General features: G+C 36.8%; 1 protein-coding gene across 2 annotated transcripts; it reads right to left on the bottom strand.

The window, feature by feature from the left end:
* Positions 1-243: 243 nt before the first annotated feature.
* On the bottom strand, positions 244-17,568 carry LOC139358607 (ankyrin repeat domain-containing protein 18B). 2 transcript variants are annotated; one of them, XM_071079832.1, is made up of 8 exons: positions 17,470-17,568; positions 15,332-15,461; positions 8,245-8,526; positions 7,111-7,322; positions 5,536-5,758; positions 2,038-2,083; positions 817-870; positions 244-370 (listed from the first exon to the last, which is right to left on the bottom strand). In XM_071079832.1, the coding sequence occupies exons 2-8, from the start codon at positions 15,428-15,430 to the stop codon at positions 348-350; spliced, it is 939 nt and encodes a 312-aa protein (XP_070935933.1). In that variant the 5' UTR covers positions 15,431-15,461; positions 17,470-17,568; the 3' UTR covers positions 244-347. The 2 variants fall into 2 exon arrangements, 1 of the variants encoding a protein (XP_070935933.1); XR_011613796.1 differs by lacking the exons at positions 15,332-15,461; positions 17,470-17,568 and adding an exon at positions 1,334-1,435 and having other exon boundaries at positions 353-370; positions 8,245-8,701.
* Between the last annotated feature and the right edge of the window lie 759 nt (positions 17,569-18,327).

Here is an 18,327-nt window from a genome sequence, read left to right as displayed (position 1 = left end):
TCATTTCAGGGCTGGGGCAGAGAAAACACAAGATTATCTTAGAACATCTTGTGCCAGAAAGTAAAAAAGTGCTGACAGAGTAACAGGCACAAATCAAAAAGACATAAAGAGTCAGCTTAGAATATCTACCACTGGCCTAATCTTGGGGAACTGGAGCACCAGAATCATGAGCTTTCCCTTCTCCCTTATTTATTGGTTTTATTTCTCCATGTAGAACAAAGAAGAGAATCAGAAAATAATCACCTGGCAACCATTGCAGTAATAATTGCTCAAACACAAGTCATCCATGAAATGCCAAATCTAGTGTGTTTTGAGGAGTAACCAGATATTTACAGAGCCTCAGATCATCACCACGCAAAATACGGTTCAACTACAAAAAGAAAATCATAACATTAGCATGGACAAGCCTGGCAGGTACTCCTTAGGTCTCCTAAGTAATAAAGACTGTGACATGCAAGTAAGTCTTCGATGACCTCTACTAAAGAATCAATGATGACTTGGTTGTTTGGCTGTTTAAACAGCTGGCATTTGGGCAATCTGAGTATGTCAAATTCAATAATACTGGTTTTCATCTGCAAGATCCACTTAAAACTGAAGAGACTGAAAAACATCACTTAAAATACCCTACAAGTTATCTTCATACATATGATACAAAAATATCCTACTTCGGTAAAGATTGTGATGTTGTATATTTTATGAGAAACAATTAAAATGTTGTGAAAATAGCCCAGTAATAAAGTTTTATAATCTTTCATATCACAAAATTCGTCCTTATGATTTTATGGTTAAATATTCTCTTGATTAGATGTGGCTTACCAGTGGATTCTGTAGAAGAAAGTAGACGGGTGAAAGTGTCCAACACAGCAACAGCTGGAAAGAAAAACAAAGAATTATGTTCTTTACCTATAACACTTTGGTTAGCTCATTGTGATTTTAAAAACTAAAGAGTTGAGAACTTTATCAGAGTTAATAAGAATGAGAAATATGTATGTACATTTACAATACAAAATTACTATTAAATAATTTACACATGGCATTAAATCTAATTGTGTTTAAATATCAGAGCTTTTCCATTCTTCATTCATCTACTCAACAGACACGTGCTAAGATTCTAGAACCAGCACTAGAATTTCAAGATGAAGATGGTATGGTCCACCTCCCAACAGTCATAAGCTATACCCTAAAAAAACAGACAAGACAATGTCCATATGGAGTCATGGATACACGAGAGGTATACAGCAGGGCACTACTGGAACACACAGAAGGGTCCTCTATCCCACTTTTATGTCAATATCATGGGCTTTCTGGTGGAGGAGATAATATAGCTTGATACCTGAAGGACAAGGAAAAGCTCATCAGAGAGAGGGAAGAGGTGCAGGCAAAGAGCCTGAGGTGGGGAAGAGCCCTGCAGAGTTCCGCTCTGTCCAGTTTGGTGCTAGAGCAAAGGGCAGAGTGCAGTAAGTGGTGAGAGACAAGGTTGAGTAACTTGACAGGAATCACATTGACGTGGGTGTTTTTATTTCATGGTGAAAAAGTTGGAACTTTTCCTGAGAACAGACGTAAGCCAATGACACAGTAAATGACAGGAGATTTAAAATGTCACTTGTCAAGTGACTGCTTATGAAGGGTTATTGCTCAGCTAAGTATTTCTGAATGAATTTGACATCTGTTGGCCTTCAATCTCTACCAAAACCCTGAGAACTTGATGATGCCTTTGTTTTCTGAGAATCGTTTCAGGGTGCTGGCTGACAGTTCCATGAGGATGGCAAAACTTAAGAAAGTGTAGAGCCAGTGAAAAAGAGATGCATAGACTTCTTGGGAATTTTTGAAGCTATGGGATGTGATGAATTTATGGTGCACAAGGACAGTCTTCTCTCTGGAAGTTTTTGTTTTCATATCTTTCATTAGATGTGTGTAAGAAGAGAAAAATACTTAACGTGGTATCTACTAACCCAACAATGAGAAGGAATGCCATTTGTTATTAAATTTTATTTCTAAAATAAACCTAAATTTAAGGAATAAATTTTGGCAACATACTTCTCTTTGTTTCTCTAATTATTTGTTCTACACGGTCCGGCTCCATCTAAAATAAGTGAAAATAATAATAATGTTTAAGTTAAACAAGAAACATTATCATGAAAATAATATATCACTTACAAATTGTGGCCTTTAGTATTTTTAGTGACTAGACATAACTTGAAGTTGGCTTCAAAAGAAAAATAATCACATACATAAAGTAAATTTTCTACTGATTTTAATTTAGATAATAGAGGATGTATCTGTGTAATGCTGCTTAGAGTAATCAGACAAAAATACAGTTAATATTGGCCTATTGCATAGACATAATTTTAGAAAGGTGGTGTTTATTAGTACAAAGGTTAAACAATGGCCAGGTGTGGTGGCTCATGCCTGGAATCCCAGCACTTGGAGAGGCCAAGGCGGGAAGATCACGAGGTCAGGTGATCGAGACCATCCTGGCCAACATGAGGAAACCTGGTCTCTACTAAACATACAAAAATTAGCTAGACGTGGTGGCCCACACCTGTAGTCCCAGCTACTTGGGAGGCTAAGGCAGGAAAATTGCTTGAAGCCAGGGGTTGGAGGTTGCAGTGAGCCAATGTTGCACCACTGCACTCCAGACTGGCAACAGAGTGAGACCTTTTCTCAAAAAAGAAAAAAAAAATTAAAGTCATCTTTTACAATGAATGCATTACTTTGAAATTCTTAGCAGAACTCTGCCCTTTATAAAAGTTTAATCTGTTTTTTTACTCCAATAAATTTTTATCTTAAAAAGAAATTTCTGTTCTCTACTTATACTAAACTTTTTTATGGTAAATTTTTCTTTTATTAATTTTTTTTTTCTAGTTTGTATTCTCAATTAAGGTGGTACCTGTGGAGGTTTTTTCCAAAGGTATATTGAGGCATGCCAAGATTTGGAGTACAATTGAACCCATCACACAAGTAGTGAGCATATGACCCAATAAGTAGTTTTTCAACCTTGGCCCACTCTGTCCCTCCCGTTCTTATTTCTCAGTGTCTGTTATTCCCATGTTTATGATAATGTGCACCCAATGTGTAGCTCCCACATCAGTGAAAGCAGGAGATTTTGGTTTCTGTTTCTGTGTTAGTTTGAGTAGGGTAGTAGATTCCAGCCATATCCACGTTGCTGCAAAGGGCCTGATTTTGTTCTTTTCATGGCTGCAAAGTATTCCATTGTATATATGGAATTCTCCAATCTAGCTTGGATTTTCAATCTACCTTGGATGCACCTGGATTGACTCCACGTCTTTGCTACTTTGAATAGTGCTGCAATGAACACACATGTTCATGCATCTTTATGTTACAATGATTTATTGTCCTTTAGGCATACCCCTAGTAGAGTAATGAGGTTGCTTCATCCAACGGTCATTCTTAGTACTTAATTTCCAAACTGCTCTCCATAGCAGCTGAACTAATTTATATTGCCACCAACAGTGTGTGTTTCCTTTCCTCCATAGCCTCCCCAACATATATATATGTTTTTACTTTTTAACAAAAGTCATTCTGACTGGTGTGAAATGGTATCTCACTGATGTTTTATTTGGCATTTCTCTGATGATTATCAATGGTAAGCATTTGTTAATGTGTTTGTTGGCCACTTACATATGTTATTTTGAGAAGTGTCTGTTCATGGCCTTTGCCCAGCTTTAACGGTGTTATTTATTTTTCGCTTTTTGATTTGTTTAAGTCTCTTATGGATTCTGGATAATAAGCATTTGCTGTATCCATAGTTTGTGAATATTTTCTTGTATTATTTAGGCTATCTGTTTAATCCAGTGATAGTTTCTCACGCTGTGCAGAAGCCCTTTAGCTTAATTAGATCACACTTGTCAATTTTGTTATTCTTGCAGTTGCTTTTGAGGAGTTAGCCATAAATTAATTGACAAGCATGATATCCAGGAGAGCATTTCCTAGGATTTCTTCCAGGATTTTTATAGTCAGAGGACGTACTCTTATGTAAGAAAGGCACAAACTGATTTTTTTTTTTTTTTTTTTTTTTTTTGAGATAGTCTCCATCACCCAGGCTATAGTGCAGTGGTATGATCTTGGCTTACTGCAACCTCTGTCTCCTGGGTTCAAGTGGTTCTCCTCCCTCAGTCTCCTGAGTATCTGAGATTACACATGCCTGCCAACATGCCTTGCTAATTTTTGTATTTTTAGTAGAGACGGGTTTCATCATGTTGGCCAGGCTGGTCTCAATCACCTGACCTCAGGTGTTCCACCTGTCTCAGCGTCCCACCTGTCTCAGCGTCCCAAACTTCTAGGCCTTGGGACTACAAGTCTGAGCCACCGCGCCTGGCCAAGCACAAAGCTTTTAACATAAAAAAGGAAATTAACATTTTAGGGTTTTGTTTAATTCATAAAATGCAATTAAATTGGATTCTACTAAATAATAAGCATCCATATGTGGTAAAGTGTTTGGATGCCAATCATTCAGTTGTGATTATGGGTGGGAAGAGTTGAGATGGTGCAAATAAACTTTTCTTAAAAGTTTTTATTTTCAAGATGGAGTCTTGCCCTGTCACCCAGGCTGGAGTGCAGTGGTGTGATCTCGACTCACTGCAACCTCTGCCTCCCAGGTTTAAGCAAGTCTCTGCCTCAGACTCCCTAGTAGCTGGGAATACTGGTGCCCACTCCCCACCTGGCTAATATTTTTTTGTACTTTAATAGAGATGGGGTTTCACCATCTTGGCCAGGCTGGTCTTGAACTCCTGACCTTGTGACACACCTGCCTCAGCCTCCAAAAGTGCTGGGATTACAGGCATGAGTCACCGTGGTGTCTGCTGCAAACAAACTTTAAAAGTGACATGGGCTGGGCGCAGTAGCTCATGCCTGTAATCCCAGCATTTTGGGAGGCTGAGGCAGGTAGATGACAAGGTCAGGAGTTTGAGAACAGCCTGGCCAATAGGGTGAAACCCTTTCTCTACTAAAAATACAAACATTAGCTGGGTGTAATGGTGGGCGCCTGTAGTCTCAGCTACTTAGGAGGCTGAGGCAGGAAAATCGTTTGAACCTGAGAGGTGGAGGTTGCAGTGAGCCGAGATGGTGCCACGACCCTCCAGCCTGGACAACAGAGTGAGACACGGTATTAAAAAAAAGAAAAGAAAAGAAAAAAAAAAGGCGGTAGTATGCATGCACTGCAACTAAACTAGAATTAGAGAGTAAGCCAAAGCATCTCAAGGTATATCGTCAGTTATTAGGCAATAACATGCAATTTCTAAAACCTAACTTAAATGCAGCTTTTAAAGACATTTTAAATGTGTCAGTTTAGTCACATGTATTGAATAAAGCTAGGAAATGGGTATCTCTTGAAAATGAGAGCTCAAGGGAATTAAAAAATGTAAAGTTCCCATTTCCTTTCTGTGTTAACATAGCTAATTATGATGTTTAGTTAACATGCATAAGTCAACAGAACAACTCAGTATTTCACCAAATTACAAAGAGGAATTATATTAGAGAAACGAAAGCCAAAAGAGAAACGATCATATAACTAACCTCAGTGAAGTAGTTCTTGCAGTTATTTGAAGTCTGTGGGTTTGAAGTAGGAATTCTGATGGGCATTTGGGGAACATATTTTCTGTTGAGTCCTCTACTAGTAAGATTTCCAACACAAGGTGACTCTGGGTCTCGCCTTGTCGGAAGAGTGCTGAGAAAATGTTTCATCCGCTCTTTCTCCATAAGAAGCTTGGCGCTGATCATTGCTATTTTCTTATTCGATCTGTAAAGATAGCAAAGACAAATGCTTAGTATTTCATTTTTCCTTAAATGATTCTTAATGACTTGCAGTTTTTAAAACGTTGCCCTGAGAGTAAACCAAAGTACCCACTAAATGGTGTTTTCACACCGAAGATGTGTGACAGCATACCTGTTGTAAGCAATTATAATTGTAAAATCATTCTAAAGAAGCACCTGTGTTTCTAAGGTAATTTATACTGAACAAGCAGTTCAAACAAAGTAGACAGGGGAGAGAAACGGCTGTCAGTGATGCACGGCTCACCAGGTGAAACTTGCTGCTTTCTAAAATGGCTCCACTTGTGAGATTCTAAAGATTCCATTAGAAATACTTGTATTTAAAGGGTAACTATGTGGGAAAATGAATATGTTGATTTGTTGGAGTATAAGAACCACTTCACTGGAAATAATTATATCAAAACATCATGTTGTACTCCTTGAGGTAGGTTAAGAAAACTAAAATGAACAAAAAAAAAATCTAGGAATAGTTGTGTTTAGTAAGGAAATTTTAGGTTTCACCCTTGCACATTTCACCCGTTATCTGGGAACAATTAAGCATTTGGCACTGAGGAAGAACTCAGAGCAACAGCTCCTGGGGAGAACTAGATGGTGTGGCTTGGAATAAAAAGAACTAAAGCAGCGCTGAAGGCAATTAGCCCCCAGCACCGTGACCAAGGCACTGGAGTAGGGGGCTTGTTCTTTCTGCCTTCCACACAAATCTTCAGGCTGAACAAGGTGTTACTTTTTAACCACTTTGTGAATTACACTTCTTTAAATTCCTTGATAATTATTCCCTATTTCACAAGGATGCCTTTCTGTAACATCTTGAAAATGTTACACAAATAGTCTTTCTTGAGACACCCTCTATTGATAATACTAAAAATCACAATTAAAAACGATTGTGCCCAGAGTAGCAGTACCACTCGACACTTTGGGTGTAGGTTGTGATCTACCGAAAAATAAATTAAACTCATTAATCTTTCTATTTAGGGAAACTCTGACAAGTAATTTTATAACAAGATCGCTTTATGAATTATAAAGCTTCAAAAATACTTAGTGACAAAAACTAACAGATCAGATTAACTACATGAGAGTTTTCAGAGGAAAAAAGTCATACAAAAGCAAAAAAATAAAAATAAAAAATAGAAATGGGACAGACATTATCCTTGACTAATATTTTAAAGGTAAGATTATTTACTAACATTATTTTCCAAAATTACATTATCAAATTAGCATTCACTTCGTACTAATCTCCTGAAGCCATCTCACTAAAAATTATGTTTTCAAAACAAATTAATGAGCTTAATTCATTTCCTACAATTGTATGTTTTGACTTACTTTGTTATTTTTTTTGACATGGAATTGTTAGCTTTCAATGCTGCTGCAAAGGCTTCCTTATATTCCTCCAATTCGGTTGTAACCTCTTCATAAGCAGTTTTCATTTCGGAGAATTTACATTCCACATCTTTAAGCATGAGTTCCTTCTTATTTAGTGAAGCCATGTTATCCTTGCTTAACTGCTCCAATTGTTTTTCATGTTGTGCTTGTGTCTAAAATGAATGAAAAGAATACATTTTTAAAACAATTATAACCTAATTACCATATGTTTTTTGCCTTTCATTTTGAGTCAGTGATTCAAAGAGCAATTTTGAATATGTTAAAAAAAAAAAAAAAGAGGCTGGGCCAGGCGCGGTGGCTCAAGCCTGTAATCCCAGCACTTTGGGAGGCTGAGATGGGTGGATCATGAGGTCAGGAGATCGAAACCATCCTGGCTAACACGGTGAAACCCCATCTCTACTAAAAAAACTACAAAAAACTAGCCGGGCGAGGTGGCAGGCGCCTGTAGTCCCAGATACTCGGGAGGCTGAGGCAGGAGAATGGTGTAAACCCGGGAGGTGCAGGTTGCAGTGAGCTGAGATCCGGCCACTGCACCCCAGCCTGGGTGACAGAGCAAGACTCTGTCTCAAAAAAAGAAAAAAAAAAAAAAAGAGGCTGGAGCTTAACATATTTATCAGCAATATCAAAAAAACTAATAACTGAATTCAGAATTAAGTCTGATTTATACAAATTTGAAATCATAATTATGTTACTGTTAATGTAATCTGGTCATACAAGAAGTAATAGAATGCATTCATAATTTTAAAAAGTGATCAAAGAACAATGTAGCTTAAGACCAATTTAAAAGTATCACATAATCTCTAAATCACAATTTTTTCTTATGCCAACTGGTCTTAATCATCAAATGACTCCATAGTGAGAATCATTACTCTGAAAGATTGATCTTGTTATAGTAATAATGGAAATTTAAATGTTTGAAAGAAAAAACAGATGCCATTTTTTTCTAGAACTCTACAAAGCAAATTGCTACAAGACAGGCAGAAGAAACACAATATATACATATCCAAAATACAGTTTGCAGTGAAATAAATGAAAGCACATTACAGATAAACTTACCTGATTTAAAAAACTAACCTGTAAATGGATTTCTTTTAATTTTTCTATTGCCTGCATTGCCTTTTTATCTAGCTCTGATTTATATTCTTGTACTTTGCCAAGTTCTACCATATTGTTTTCCATATGTGTCTTAAGATTTAATATTTGTTCTTTCAACATCTTTTTATCCTCCTCAAGTTTTTCACATTCCTGTTGTACTTTTCTCATAGATAATAACTCCTGTTGAAGAACTTGATTGTCTTTCACCAAATTGACACATTTTGAAGATACAGCTTCCTTCTCTGCCATAAGATCATCAAACTGCATGAATAAAATAATATAGTTTGATATAGACTAAGAATAATCTAATACAAAACCAATAGCAAATTTTGAAAAGTATTTACTTGCAATAAAATGTTATCTGTAACACAGTACATTCTTCAAATGTAAAGCCTTAAATTACTCTGAATTTTAAGAGCAAAGTTAAAGCTACCATGAGTCACAAAAATATATGCTTTACTGTCATCATCTTTCCAGAGAACTTTTGCACTTCATCTGACTTTTATTTTCCTGATAATACATTTCTGTTCCTCCTTCAATGGCACTAAGTGATCTCTCAGTGAAAAGTGTCTAACCCCCTCCCTCATCCTCACTCCCCATAATATGTCAAAACGGTGTCAGACATATCATAGTGGGTGATTTAGGCCAAAGTCAATAAATGGCTCTGGGAATAAGACTTTGAAAATAATTTAATACTCTATACTAGGGATGGTGGCTCATGCCCGTAATCCCAGCACTTTAGGAGGCTGTGGCAGAAAGATCACTGGAGGCCAGGAATTTGAGATCAGCAAGAGCAAAATAGTGATACTCCCATGTCTATATATATATATATATGTGTGTGTGTGTGTGTGTGTGTGTGTGTGTGTGTGTATACTTATTTTTAATTATCTGGGCATGGTGGCTTATGCATGTAGAGCCAGCTAGTTGGGAGACTGAGGCAAAAGGATGGCTTGTACCCAGAGTTCAGGGCTGCAGTGAATTATGACCACACCACTGCACTTCTGCCTGGATGACAGACAAAGACCGTATTTCAAAAAGACACAAAATAATGAATCCTGTAAATAAGGATTCAATGCCATAAGCCTTTCCTTAGACTGCAAATGTTTCAGGACAATTTGAATTGCATTTTAAGAAGTCATGATTCTTGGGGTAAAGGCCATAGAATACAGCACCCAGAAATAAATCCACATATTTAAAGCCAACTGATTTTGGACTAAGGTGCCAAGAACATACATTGGGGAAAGGACAGTCTCTTCAAATGAATGGCACTGGGAAAACTAAATATCCATATGGGGAAGAATGCTACTAGCTTCCTCTGTAACATCATATAAAAAAGAAACTCATAATCAATTGAAGACTGAAATGTAAGGCCCCAAATTATCAAACTACTGTAAGTAAATATAGGGAAAATGCTTGAGGACATTAGTCTGCACAAAGATTTTTATGGGTAAGAAATCAGAAGCATAGGAAAAAACAAATGATAGACCAATGGTAGTACATTGAGCTAAAGAGCTTCTGGCCAGCAAACAACTGAGTGAAGAGAAAACCTGTAGAGTGGGAGAAAATATTGTCAACTATTCATCTGATAAGGGACTAATATGTAAAATGTACAAGAAACTCAAACAACTTGACTGTTAAAAAAAAAAATCTGAGTTCAAAATCGAACAAAATATCTAACTATACTTGTTTTTAGAAAAAAGAAATACAAATAGCCAACAAATAAATTTTTAAATGTTCAGTATCACTAATCCTCAGGGAAATATAAATCAAATCTACAATGTGATATAATCTTGCTTCAATTTGAATACATTGCTATCATTGAAAAGATATAAAAATAACAAATGCTGGTGAGGCTCCAGAGAACAGGAAACTCTTACATGCTGTTGGTGGGAAGGTAAATTAGTGCAGCCACTACAGAAAACAACACGAGTTTTTCTCACAAATCTAATAATGGGACTGCCCAGGGACCCAGCAACCCCACTACTGGGTATTCAGGCAACAGAAAAGAAAACAATAGATCACAAGGATACCTGTCCTCACATGTTTATTGTAGCACTATTCACAACAGCTAATGTATCAAATCAACCTATATGTCCACCACCAAATGAATGGACAAAATCCTGTGGTACACATACACAATGGAATACTATTCACCATATAAAGGAATTAAACCCTGTTATTTGTGGCCACGTGGATCAGTCTGAGGGATGTTATGTTAAGTGCAGATAAATACTGCACATTGTCACTCATGTGTGGGAGCTGAAGAAAAACTGAGGGCTGGGTAACATGGCTGATGCCTGTTATTTCTTAGCACTTTAAAAGACCAAGGCAGGAAAATCACTTGAGGCCAAAAGTTCCAGTGCACCCTGGACAACATAGGGAGACATCTCTACAAAGTCAAAAATCAGACAGGTGCAGTGCTGCATGCCCATAATCCCAGCTGCTCAGGAGGCTGAGGTGTGAGGATCATGTGAGCCCAAGAGTTTGAGGCTACAGTGAACTATGATCAAACCACTGTCTCCAATCTGGATGACTACAGTTGCCCAGAGCCCAGACTACACTAGAAAAGTCCTGTCTCTTAACAACAACAAAAAAGCTCACAGAAGTAGGAGAGGGGAGGCTGGTTAATGGATAGAGAATTACAGTTAGATAAGAGGAATGAGTTCCGGTGTTCTGTGGTATTGTGGGGTGAATATGGCTATGATTTATAGTATGTTTTTTAAAAGCCAGAAGATTTTGAATGTTCATAATTCAAAGAAATGAAAAATGACTGAAGTAGTAAATGTGCTAGTTAGCTTGATCATTACACACTATGTACATGTATGAAAATGTCACTCTATGGCCATAATTATGTGTGTGTGTGTATATACATATATATATATACATATATATATATATATATATGTCAATTAGAACAGAAGCGAGGCTATATTCATCCCATTTAAAAACAGAATATGGGCCAACATTATTGACTTCCTTCTAATGAATAGAATGCAGTAAAAGGGATGCCATGTGGCTTCCCTATCTCAGACTGCTTTCCCTTCGAACTCAGCCCCCAGAGATTGTGAGAGAGATCAGGCCACAAAGACAGCCTGGCAGTGCCAGGGTCAGTGTTCATGCTGCCTGCCCCAACCAAGGTTCCAGCCAATGGCCAGTATCAGCCATCAAACACGTGGGTGAGCAAAGCTTCAGATGATTCCATTTCCCCAAATGATCAGCTGTTCCTAGAGAAGCTGAGGGGAGCAGAGACAAGCTCTCCTGGCCAAGCTTTTTCCAAACCACAGGTTCATGAACAAACGAAATGTTTTTCTTGTAAGTCACAAAACTCTGGGTAATTGTTAGAAAAATAAAGGACAGGAAACATAACTTGTGTAGCAGAAAAGAGTCTCCTTTAAAGTAGGATCTAATAAATGTTGAGATTTATTCACTGATGGCAAACATTACTGAGAAGCAGCAGATAACCAGGAGAGAGACATAAGCTGCTGAGGAGGAACTTTTCCTAAAACCCCCTTCAATTATGAGCTCTGATAACAAGGCCAGGGTGTCTCCTTACAATTTCCCCTCAAGTTAGGAGACCAGACTGGGAAGCAAGAAGACATATGATTTGAGAAACAACTAGAAATACTTGGTTACATAACCAAAATCAGACATTTACCTGATTTCAATGAACTAAAATCCTAAAAGAAGAAGCTTTGAGTATTTATTAATCGATCTAGTGTTCAATTTTCATTTTCCTTTTCTCAGTGAGGAAATAAGGAGAACATTATGGAATGATTTTTAGTCTTCAAAGAAGCAAAATAAACAGCACGCTTTGAGTGCTAAGACATCAAATGCAATTTCTCCTTCACCTTACTTCAAGCTTGTTTGTATGGAGGAGTTAAGACCATCCCATCTCTATGTTATGCCACAATGTGTCTCTATAGCACACTCTGAAATTTCAAAAGTCAAAATACTAATCTACTATGTGTCTCTGATAAACTGCCTGAACATTACCTGATTTTGAAGTGCTGCACTCTTAAGACCTTTTCTTGGAATGAATTAAACTTTATATTCCAAGAATCGTCTACTGAGCTAGAAAGCAGAGCTGTGCATCTCTGTTTCAGCAAAAGGAGGTCAATACAGGGAACTGTGGTTTCTGAGAATGCAAGATTGGCACCAAGAAAAGTATTAGCCACAGTGCTACCCGAGAGAACCAGCTACCAGGTGGAAAGAGGATCTGCGAACTGAAAGATGATGACTTCACTTGATTTCCACTGAGGAAAGCTGGCAGCTCAGACTTAAACTTCTCCTTCCTGGATGGTAGACAGCTATGGAAGATTCTATGAAGTACAATGAATTAGCAAAACATAATGCACTAAATATTAGACTATGTCAGCATATCCTGTGATCAAAACTTTCCGCAAATATAACTATAGAGTGGAGCAATGGAAAAGAGACTAAAGGTTGGAATGGAGAAAAAAAGAAATCAAGTGTGTCTTGTAAGCCTGACTCCCCATCATGTCTTAGACTAAGTAAGGTATAAGCTGGCCAGAGACATCTTCGAGACACAAAAAGTGAAGTTAAAGATATTCCACTAAATTTAATTTTTATTATGACATAAGACATCTGGTAATATGCAATATGATGGAAAAAAACTCCTCATTAAATTTGATTTGGCCTTGGCATAAGAATAGACATAAACAAGCTAAGAGTTGATAATCTAAAAATAAACTTGCACATTTACAGTCAATTGATTTTATACAAGGTTAACAAAAGAACAGAATGGGAAAAGAATAGTCTTTTCAACAAATGGTGCTGGGAAAACTGGGTATCCATATGCAAAAAATAAATAAAGCTGGACCAGATATCTTATTTAAAAATTAACTCAAAACAGTTAACTGTAACAGCTAAAACTATAAAACCCTCAAAAGAAAACCCTGGCATAAATCTTTGTGACTGCATTTCGCAGTGTTTTCTTAGCTATGACTCCAAAGGAAAAATGGATTCAATGGACTTCAAAATTGAAAACTGCTGTGCCTGAGAAGACAGTATCAAGAAGTGAAAAGGTAAGACACTGAGTAGAAGAAAGTATTTGAGAAGCATATATCTGATAAGGGACTTACATATATAGGACATATAAAGAATGTCTGCAATTCATAAACAACAAGATAACCCAATTTAAAAAATGGGCAAAGATTTTGAATAGATATTTCTGCAATGTTATGTGCAGATAAGGGAACCTGGACTTGTCTTGCCTGGACATGCCGGCAGAGGACTGGAGGCCTACAAGCACTGGCAGGATGGGGAGGAGTCACCAGGAATTCCCGCCTTATGCAGGGGAGGAGCCTGACCACTTCAGCTCATGTGCTCCTGGTATTCAATTGTGAGGTGGAAACCTGTTTGCAGGACCCCTCTCTTTGCTGAGCACTTTCCTTTCACTTAATAAATTCTGTCCTCCTCACCCTTCAATGTGTCTTCGTGCTTAATTTTTCCTGGTCATGACAGAAGAACCCAGATTTAGCTGAACTAAGGAGCAAAAACTCTGCATCAATACCTGCTACAGCACAGATGCAGCATGAAAAATTATGCTAAGTGAAATAAGCCAGTCACTGTAGACCGCTTGCTTTTTATTTCAGAGGCTTATAGGCAAATCTATACAAAGAAGGTGGGTGGTTCCCTAGGGCTGAGGGAGGAAGGGGAAACTAGTGAAGATGGCTAAATAATGTGGGGTTTGTTTTTAGGGTGATGAAAATGTTCTAAAATTGATTGTAACGAGGACTGCAGAACTCTCTCAAAATATGAAAGTGAATGAATTGTATATTATAATTAGTGAATTGCATGGTGTGCTCATTATTTCTCAATAAACCTGTTATCCTCCACCCCTAATTAATTTGGTACTAGTGATTTTGGTACTAGTGATCTGGAGACAGATGTTGCTTGGTTTCAGATCACTGGCCAGAGGTCAAGGCCTAAGAGAATCAACAGCATGTCCTTTTTATAGAAAAAAGGATTTATGTTTTGAAAACTATTCTTTTCATTAGTATCAACTCAGTAAAATTAAATGAAAAATCTTTCTTTCACTGCTTAAAGCACTGAGAGATTTATATTGAGGAATAAGACCTTGTTTTCTTTGGCTCCAATTTCTATCCACAGGGTCTGGGAATCACACACTTCAAACTATAAAATCTCATCAGATGGGTTTTATTGACTCTTATAATGTGGCTCACTTTCTAACCCGATTCCGGTCCAGCATCACAGAGAGAAGAAGCTGAAGGAAATCAAAATATTTAACCCCTAAATATATTTTTTGACATATTTTGAAATGGCCGCTGCAGGGCCAAGAGATTGAAATGGCCCTCATTAATGTAGCCCAATCTCTCCCCTTCTAGGTGTTCCCAGTTCTGGGGAAGATTAACTAAGAGCCTGATGCACTTAAAATCTGAAAAGATATATTTATCCTCTATTTTCTCAACATATTTTGGCAGAATTTGTGTTTTTTCATTATTAATATTTTCCCAAATTATGTGATTTTTAATCCCAAAACCGATTTAAAATTACTGTATGTTGGAATGTAAATTACTCTATTACAAAGATACATGCATTTGTATGTTCACTGCAGCACCGTTCACAACAGTAAAGACATGGAATCAACCCAGATGTCCATCAGCGATAGACTGGATGAAGAAAATGTGGTATATATACACCATGGAATACTATGGAGCCATACAAACGAATGAGGTCATGCTCTTTGAAGGGACAATGGATGAACTTGAAGCTGTTATCCTCTGCAAACTAATGCAGGAACACAAAACGAAACACTGCATCTTCTCACTTTTAAGTGGGAACTGAACAATGAGAACACACGGACTTGGGGAGGGAAACAACAAACACTGGGGCCTGTTGGGGTCAGGAGGGAGAGCATCAAGATCAATAGCTAATGCCTGCAGGGCTTAATATCTAGGTGATGGATTGATAGGTGCAGCAAACCACCATGGCATGGCACACGTTTACCTATGTAACACACCTGCATGCCTTGCTCAGGTAATCTAGACCTTAAGATAAAATAATTTTTTAAAAAAAAAATTACCTTATGGTTTAGCTTCTTAATCAGAATATCCATTTTCAGTTTATCTGTTTTTAAGTCTCCATGGAAACCAAAGTCTTCATTTCCAAATACATATAACATATTTATTGTCCTTTCCAGGAGTTTCTTATATCTGCAAAAATGTACATAATTAGTAAGTCAAGTATTTTTAAGAGTAACTATTTAATAATTGTTTAAAAAGATGTTATGTTATGGCATATCAAAGAAACAAATCTATAAGCTATGATCCTTTCAGTTTCAACTGAACATAGTTTGAAAGCATTCTATATGAAATTACAATCTTAGATAAATAATATGAAGAATAATTTATGGCATATATGGCAGGTAAAGTGATATTATAACCATACATTTTGTTTTGTTTTGTTTTGAGATGGAATTTCACTCTTGTCGCCCAGGGCGACTTGAAATGGTGTGATCTCGGCTCACTGCAACCTCTGCCTCCTGGATTCAAGTGATTCACCTGTCTCAGCCTCCCAAGTAACTGGGATCACAGCCGTGTACTACCACGCCTGGTCCATTTTGAATTTTTAGTAGAGATGGGGTTTCACTGGTCAGACTGGTCTTGAACTCCTGACCTCTAATGATCTACCCACCTTGGCCTCCCAAAGTGCTGGGATTACAAGTGTGAGCCACCACACCTGGCCTAACTACACTTCTTGTAAATAAAATATTCATATCCATGTTGGTATGCTAAGTAAAATAACCTATTACTAAATATAAGCCATAACCCAGATGTGAGTAACCAAGATAAAAAAGTAAAACACATATGTTTGAAAAAGACACAAAAATACATTTTGATACCCATTGACCGCAGTCTATAAGAAGAGAAAAAAGTACACACAAAAAGCATCAAGGAGATCATTCAATGTAGAAAAAGAGAAGAAAACATCTTTAGTATCTGAGTTGAGGAGAAAAAGGAACCAGGCCGTTTTAGAAAAAGGGAAAGGGGCAGAGAGATGTGGGATGATTTACAGACTTTGAAGAAGAGATCTAGAGATCTTTGCTGACATGATGTCAACAAAATGAAAGAGATACAAAACCATGTAGAGAAAGGCAATGTTAGAAAAATGTCGATTAGAATCAAAAACAAACTTAAGTGCTCAGTAAATAAATAGAGAAGTAGCTGTGTTCAGGGCTTCAAAGACACATTCCATTAAAAAAAAAAAAGTGATCAAAACGTGAATGCTCATTTTACTTTTTCTTTAAGGTTTACATATATTTATATATATGAAATGTATTTATGTAAAACAGAAGTTTTATAACATGTATACTTCATGTATACAACGGAGGTACCGTGTAAAATGAGTAAACTTCCACGATATGTTTTATATCTAAAAGAAAAAGAAAGAAGCAGAAACAAAATATAAGCTACATATCAAGATAAATTTTGATGTTAAAGAATGACACAAATAGGTCTTTAAAGAATTTGAATGCAGCAGAGGATACTACAAAGGGAAGAAAAAATGACCACAGACAGCAAAAATATCTTCAGAAATCAAAATTCAAGCTAGATAATGAAGAGTGTACTTGACATTATTTGTCCAAGGCTTTGTCATTGTTTTCAAAATCATTAAAGAGTAAGTGGCCAGGCGCGGTGGCTCACATCACTTTGGGAGGCTGCAGCGGGCAGATCACGAGGTCAGGAGTTCGAGACCAGCCTGACCAACTTGGAAAAACCCTGTCTCTACTAAAAATACAAAAATTAGCCAGGCATGGTGACACACACCTGTAATCCCAGCAACTCAGGAGACTGAGGCAGGAGAATTGCTTGGAGGCATAGGTTACAGTGAGCCAAGATCGGGCCTTTACACTCCAGCCTGGGAGACAGAGCCAGACTCTGTTCTCCACCAAAAAAAAATAATAAAAAAATAAAATAAGTATAATATTTTGGCATTCAAAACACTTTCACCTTGCCCCAGCAGCTCAGCTGACTCCTGCCCCCACGACGCAGATGCCTATAAAGTTGTGTTGTGAGCTTGTAAAATACATTTCAAAATAGAATTCGTTTAATTATGAAAATACAGACATAACATGAATTTGTATCTAGGTTTTAGTCAAGTAAAATTAGAGTTAAATCAATTAATAAATGGTTAACATGTTCTACAATAGGAAAACCTTACCCAGTTGCCTCTTGTTCTAATTCATGATTTTTCTTTCTTACTCGATTCACATTACATTCCAGTGATGATATTAACTCAACAAGTTTTCTTAATTCTTCCTTTTTTTCTTCAGTCTTAAAAAAAAGTGTTTAAAATTATTTTTGTAAAATCTAGAGACTCTCTTTTATCTCAAATATATTTCTCATAAGTGGATGAGTAATACTTATTTAGGCAGGTGTATAAAGTGCATTTTATAAACCCGATGCCAGTAAGGGCAGATTTCAAAAATAATAATTTTTCTTAATACTGCTAAAAATGATTCATACTTTCATCATTATCTTTTCTGAAATTTAAACTGCCAAAAATCTTTGTTACAAATGAGGGTTTTTAAACATAAAATACTAAGGGTTAGTAAAAAAAAAAAAAAAAAAAAAAAGGAGTAGTTATATATTTACATTTAGTTTTTAAAGATACTCTAGAAACATTGTCATTAATATTTAAGATATTCCAAGTTTTCTTAAATTATGTCTTACTAACACGATTTTTAGAAAACTCTTATCTAGTTCCTGTTACATTTTTGATCCTCATCTGTCTTCAGGCTGAGCCAAATACTGTCATTCTAAGTATTCACCCATAGGTTTCAGTTTTTCTCTTTCTCTTAACCACTTCTCTTTAAATAAAGTTTATTTTTTCTATAATAAACAAAAGCACAACCTTTGTCTACTTTTTGTGGCTTTTCTATTACCCTGTTTCTCCCCTTCCATTGGACTCTATGACACATGGTCTCATCCAGAAATCTATTTTTCATCACTTATTGTGTTTTTTATACTGAAATCTGATTTTTAATAATTCCAATAAAAAACTCCAAGGGTCGTCAAG

Source organism: Macaca nemestrina, chromosome 15 (genome assembly GCF_043159975.1).
Source record: "Macaca nemestrina isolate mMacNem1 chromosome 15, mMacNem.hap1, whole genome shotgun sequence".
NCBI lineage: Eukaryota > Metazoa > Chordata > Mammalia > Primates > Cercopithecidae > Macaca > Macaca nemestrina.
This window is presented reverse-complemented; position numbering and strand designations above follow the sequence as displayed.